The sequence below is a fragment of the Sorghum bicolor genome, chromosome 7 (assembly GCF_000003195.3).
Source record: "Sorghum bicolor cultivar BTx623 chromosome 7, Sorghum_bicolor_NCBIv3, whole genome shotgun sequence".
Taxonomy (NCBI): domain Eukaryota; kingdom Viridiplantae; phylum Streptophyta; class Magnoliopsida; order Poales; family Poaceae; genus Sorghum; species Sorghum bicolor.
This window is the reverse complement of record NC_012876.2, coordinates 51,079,266-51,085,265: the sequence shown is the minus strand read 5'-3', so window position 1 is coordinate 51,085,265 and position 6,000 is coordinate 51,079,266. Positions and strand designations below refer to the sequence as shown.

The window sequence follows — 6,000 nt, the reverse complement described above, 5'->3', positions numbered from 1 at the left end:
ATATTGCACATATTTTCTACAAATCGAGTCAAATTTGTGGCACGAAAACCTAAAACGATATTTTTTTTTTTTTTGACTGAGGAGTAGAGCGCATAGGTGGTGGTTGGAAATGACGGGCCTCTGGGGTCCCATGCCGCGGTGCTTTGGTGCTGCGCTGCGTGTTCTAGCCGGCGGCGAGGATGCGGTGTGCCTTTAGGACCTGATCGTGGCGGTGGGCGTGGTCGTCGCGTTGGCTCGTGCAACATGACGACTGGCGAGGACACGAGCTAGCGAGACAAGGTGTTTTTTTTTTTTTTTGGCAAAATAGGCAACGAGCCCACATCCAGTCTCCATGGTGGCATGTCCACATCAGCTCCTGGCACACATGTGGCCTCTTTTGGACCTCTGGTGCATGGGATAGATAGATTCAGGACCCAGATGGTAACATTTTTAGTTTGAGGACCCAAACAGGAACCTACAAAAAGTTTAATGACTTATGGTGCAATTTACTCTAGTTTTTATTGGTTTCTTTCATTTGCTTGACTAATTTTGACCACACCCGATGCAAGGTCAACTCATACATACATTGTAGTTGTTACTAAGAAAGTCACCCATGCATATATCGGTTTTATTCCTAAGAAAGATCCGTAGCAACACGAGGGGCATGTACATCTTAGTAATAAAAACAAATAGTTAAGAAATCAGAGATGATTGCCTGGGGCTCCGTTTGCTTGTCTTATAAGTCATATTTTTTCTGCTAGTCAGCAACGTTTTTCTCTCATAATAAGGCATTGTTTGGTTCAACCCAAAATCCAAAAACTTTTCAAGATTTCCCGTCACATCGAATCTTGCGGCACATGCATGAAGCATTAAATATAGATAAAAAAATAACTAATTGCACAGTTTGCGTGTAATTTGGGAGACGAATCTTTTGAGCCTAGTTAGCCCATGGTTGAATAATAATTAACAAATACAAATGAAAAGTGCTACAGTACTCAAAAAATTTTCATCCAAGGAACTAAACAAGGCCTAAATCAGCGAATAATACTTTCAGCCATGACTTTTCAGACCAATGAACATGCTTAAAAGCTGTTTATTATATTCCATGTTAAAACCATATTATCTTGGAGTCTTGTCCTAGAGAAAATTCTGAAAATGGGAGATCTTGTTTACTTTATAATCGTATTTGAAAAAACAATGAATGTTTAGCCATTATTTGAGCTAAACAGCCACTAAATAGACAAATGAACGGCCGTTTAAACAATGTGTTTTTAAGAGAACAGTGCGAAAAAGTGATATCATATATGACCTTTTTTTTACCACTACAGTATTTTAAAATTTGATTTTCTAATTCCTGTCAAGAATGTATTAATTTTGATATTGTACAGTTATTAAATTGGGAATGTGGCGAGCTTCTGATTAACCAGGAATGGTTAATTCAGTCGTATTTCCCAGCTGTAATTTCATTTTGTCAGCCTCATCCACAAATTTATTACCACAACTTGAATGAAGTCGTTCACTCTAACAGGATTGAAATTATCCTCAACACTGACTAACTCCATGTCAAAGGAACAAAAGGATAATTCTGTGTACATAAAAATTGCTCAGCTACTGGTTAAAAATGTAGCTTAAGAAACTAAGCTGTAATCATTTCCTCTCACTCAGAAGAGCCTCTGTATGTGTCAATCTTGCTGGGTCCAGGACTAACAATTGCAAGAATAACAAGGCCGCTCAACAGCACCAACAGCATTCCCAGGGAGTTCATAAACATGGCTTCTGTGGAGAAGCGCTCAATCATTTTGGCGCTCTGCATAAAGATTGACTTCTCCAGGAGTCCAGTCACACTAGTGGCGATAGCAAGAACATAGATGAATATACCAAAGAAGACATGCCAGGGAAGCAAAAATGCACGGCCACTTCTTGATCCACCGGGGTACCAAAAGGTCCAAAATCCAGCAGCCCACTGCAGAGATTCAAACATAAGGACCAAAGAGGAGAAAATATGAAAAATATAAGAGAACTGAACAGAAGAGTTCATATTTCTTAGTCTACCTGCAAGCTGAAGAAGATGAAGCAAGTAAGGCCCAACCACGAGTGAAGTGTATACAAGTGGTCAATTTTTCTTTCATCATGGAACTTCCAGACAGCCCAGAGACCAATCAGACTCAAAAACATGGCAAGGAACTGCACGGCAAGGTGCACTAGCTTTTTCAGTTTCTTGGTTCCTGGCACAGTTTTATAGGCCAAAAGAGCTGCATGCAAAAAAATAACCAATCCACTAAACATCATGACCACACACACACAAAAAAAAACAGTAGCAAAAGAAAGTTAGTTTACATCTACTTCATAAATTCAAATGATTCAAATGGATTCTAATCATCGAGGTACTTGAAATTGGCACCAAAATGGTCTTTGGTAAATGCTAGGCATCAGCAGACACCGTTTTAATAGGAAAAATGGGGCTACCGAAAAAACATCAAAATATGCCATCCAAATAATTGGATTTGATGGAAGGGAACGTATCATGTGCAACTCAGCTTCGTGTACAACCTATGCAACCACCAATTAAGGCCACAGAATCTAGATCTAACGTCTAAGGTTTTTTTCACTTAAACCCTCCCATTTGCATACACATGGGTTTGATTTAAATCCACATGTGGAGGGGTTTAAGTGAAAAAAACCTCAGACGTTGGATCTAGATCCTGTGGTCTTAATTGGTGGTTGCATAGGTTGCACACGAAGCTAGGTTGTATATGATACGTTGCCTTGATGGAAACGACATGGAACCTGATTTGATTTGTAATGATTGGACCCAGATCAGGTTGTAGGTGCGGGGGTAAAGTAGGTATTTTCTGTTTCGCTTTTCAAGCTTTCTGTATGTTTACTTGATGATACCACCTAATTTCCTGTTGACTTCAGCAAGAAAAACATACATAGTATCTAGAGTAACTCCAATAGTTTGCTAAAAGTACTTGGCATTCTAGGATTTTTGCCAAAATCATAAAAACAGCCTCCAACAAGTTGGCAAAACTACTTGGCAATTTTGTGAGCTTGGCAAAATTCTCCCTTCACTTGGCAAATATGCCAAGTCCTCCATCGCTTGGCATCACGTGTATCCCAATTTGCCAACTAGTTTTGCCAACTTGTTGGAGGCTCAATTTTGTGATTTTGACAAAAATCCTAGGATGCCAAGTTCCTTTGCCAAGCCCAAATAGCAAACTGTTGGAGAAGGCCTCTTTTTTCACTTGGCATTTGGTTTTGAGACTTGGCAAAACTATAGATTTGCCAAGTGAGTTTTAGCAAACTGTTGGAGTTGCTCTGCCTTGTTTAGTTCACCCCAAAAACCAAAAACTTTTCAAGATTCTCCGTCACATCGAATTTTGCGGCACATGCATAGAGCATTAAATATAGATGAAAACAAAAACTAATTGCACAGTTTACTTATAAATCACGAGATGAATCTTTTAAGCCTAGGTACTCCATGATTGGACAATGTTTGTCAAATAAAAACGGAAGTGCTACAGTGTCAAAATCCAAAAAAATTTTGGATCTAAACAAGGCCTAAGTTTTCATATTAGCAAGTCAGTTCAATCGGTAATCACAAGTGCCAACATAACAAGAAATTGTTTATGCAAGATGTGATAATGCTAGACTCTTTGTCCCATCTTGGGAAATTAATTAGTTGGATAACATTTCTAAAATTCTGAAACAAAACTCTGCTAATATTGTAGTGAATGATAGTATCATGAAACAATATTCTGAAATATCAATATGCAACAATATTGTTCAGTTGTTCACAGCACAGGAGTAGCCATGTCCTGACCTTCACCATTCAAGGCCACCAAACCAATCAGCATCAACACCGGGTGAACCTGAAAGAGAGGAAGAAATTTTACTTGCTGAAATATCCTTTTAGCAAACTATAAGCATTTTTCCTAGTTTTACTCATTCCAACCATCAGGAGTCAGGATACACTAGTCACTAGCCTAGCACTGGATCATCCTTTTATCTTTCCTTCCTTTTTTTTGCAGCTAAACATTAGTGAAGGAACGAAACTACAATAACTTGTAGTACTCCACATACAGATCGACCAGTTAGACAATTCACAATGTACTAACACGGATGGAAGGGAAGAAAATAGACAGAAACATAAAAAGAACTAAAAAGAGAAATGCTATCCATATGTGGACATTACACTAAATCATCACCAACGCACGATAAGACTGCAGAAGAAAAAACAAGGAACTTTCTTCTATGAATTAGCAGATGTAACCAACGAACTCACCACTCCTCCGGCCAAAAATTCGTACCTATGCTAAAACCCTCCACTGATTTGGCGATTACCAAACCGTGGGCACAAAGATTCCTCTTAAACATCTACAAAGTTTGCAACTACTACCCATCACATAGCATATTCTAGTTGACCAGACAACCAAGAACTCTGCCGCACGGAAAACGCACGATCCGATTGTTGAAGAGTCAATCAAACGCTCCCACGCCATAGACACCAAGATCAGCACTTGATCCGCTGTTGCAGACGAGATAGCGGGAGAATAATCGGAAGGAGGAGAGGGAAGTTTTATTTTCTGGTGTCCCTTACGTTGAAGAGGGGCAGCTTGCTCTCCTCGTCGGTGGAGAGCGCCATGCCGCCGCGGTAGTGGACGGCCCAGAAGAGTATGCCCGCCGCGGCGGCCAAGCCCAGCAGCCGCACGAGCCCGAAGACCGGGAACCTTACCGCCGGCGCCGCCGCCATCGCCTCCGGTGGCGGGATCGGGAGATCGAACGATCGGGGATAGGAGCGGGGACTGGGTGCGGAGCACGCGAAGATGCTGAAGTCATTTCAGATCGGACTTGAACACGAACTGGTAAGAAGGCGTTTTCCTTCGGTAGAGACGGATACCTGTCTACCGCTGTCTGGTACGCTTTGCTGAGGTCGCACTGGCCAGAGGTAGAGCTGGTGGTGCTGGGTGTTTGGGACTGCTCTGCTCCACGTTTTTCAGCTCCGTTTCATGTTTTTTAGCTAAACGGTTTCAGCTCCACGCATTGAGTTCGAGAAAAAAGGGTGGAGTTGTGAGAGCACCTAAAGGGGTACTTCACAAACTCCAGTTTTTTGTGGAGCTGCTCCATAGTGGAGTTTGTGGAGCAGAGTTTATAGAGCAGTCCGAAACACCCCCATAGGAGCGGGTTATGGCACCGTATTTTGGCATGACGTACAGCACGGCATAAAATATTTTAGGCTGTGCCACCATGATATCAACACGAGGGTCGTGCCGTGTCTAGAATGTTGACACGGCGGGCTACATGGCCCAGCCAGTATTTTGAACCGTGCTTGGACTGACATGACATAAAAATAGTACATAGACATTTCTACAACTATACAATGCAATTTTCTAGCATTTACTATAGTATCTCTCATCTAGTTCTTTAATAGATTACGAAAATCATTAAAACTTTTATTAAAATAGTACAAAGATACTCCCTCCATCCCAAATTGTAAGTCATTCCAAGAATCTTGGAGATTCAAAGCATTTTCACGTTTGACTAAAATTATAGAGTGAAATACTAAGATTTGTAACATAAAGTGAGTATACTATGAAAATATAATTAAGAAAGAATCTAATGATATTTAGTTAGTATTATAATAATAATTATTTTATCATATAAATTTAGTCAAACTTTAAAAAGTTTGACTCTCCAAGATTCTTGGAATGACTTACAATTTGGGATGGAGGGAGTAATATATTTGATATCACAAGCGAAAAAAGAAAATTAGTAAAAATATTTTAAAGGCCATACTTAGGCTGGTACGACCCAAAGACATACCGACATGTCATGAACCATGCTTGGACCGAAGAAAAGATTTACCGTGTCATATTAGCATGGCCCGACGTACGTCCCATGTCTAAAGGGCATGATCCAAAATGGCACGAAGCACGAGAAAACCAGGCCATGCCAGCACGGCCCAAGTCGCTCTAGGCAAGGGCCAAGGGGCGTGGGCTATGGCTTGGGCAATTGTCCAAG

General features: G+C 40.8%; 1 protein-coding gene across 1 annotated transcript; it reads right to left on the bottom strand.

The window, feature by feature from the left end:
* LOC8073513 (probable transmembrane ascorbate ferrireductase 2) lies at window positions 1,400-4,893 on the bottom strand. The gene is made up of 4 exons (XM_002444231.2): window positions 4,580-4,893; window positions 3,803-3,851; window positions 2,032-2,231; window positions 1,400-1,942 (listed from the first exon to the last, which is right to left on the bottom strand). Exons 1-4 carry the CDS (start codon window positions 4,730-4,732, stop codon window positions 1,637-1,639), a joined length of 708 nt encoding a protein of 235 aa, XP_002444276.1. The 5' UTR covers window positions 4,733-4,893; the 3' UTR covers window positions 1,400-1,636.

Coding starts and splice junctions, on each gene's coding strand:
- LOC8073513 (XM_002444231.2), bottom strand. CDS start 4,732: ATGGCGGCGGCGCCGGCGGTAAGGTTCCCGGTCTTCGGGCTCGTGCGG. Junction 2,232..3,802: donor GGTGGCCTTGAATGGTGAAG/GTCAGGACATGG, acceptor TTTTGCATGCAG/CTCTTTTGGCCTATAAAACT. Junction 1,943..2,031: donor TCATCTTCTTCAGCTTGCAG/GTAGACTAAGAA, acceptor GAATCTCTGCAG/TGGGCTGCTGGATTTTGGAC.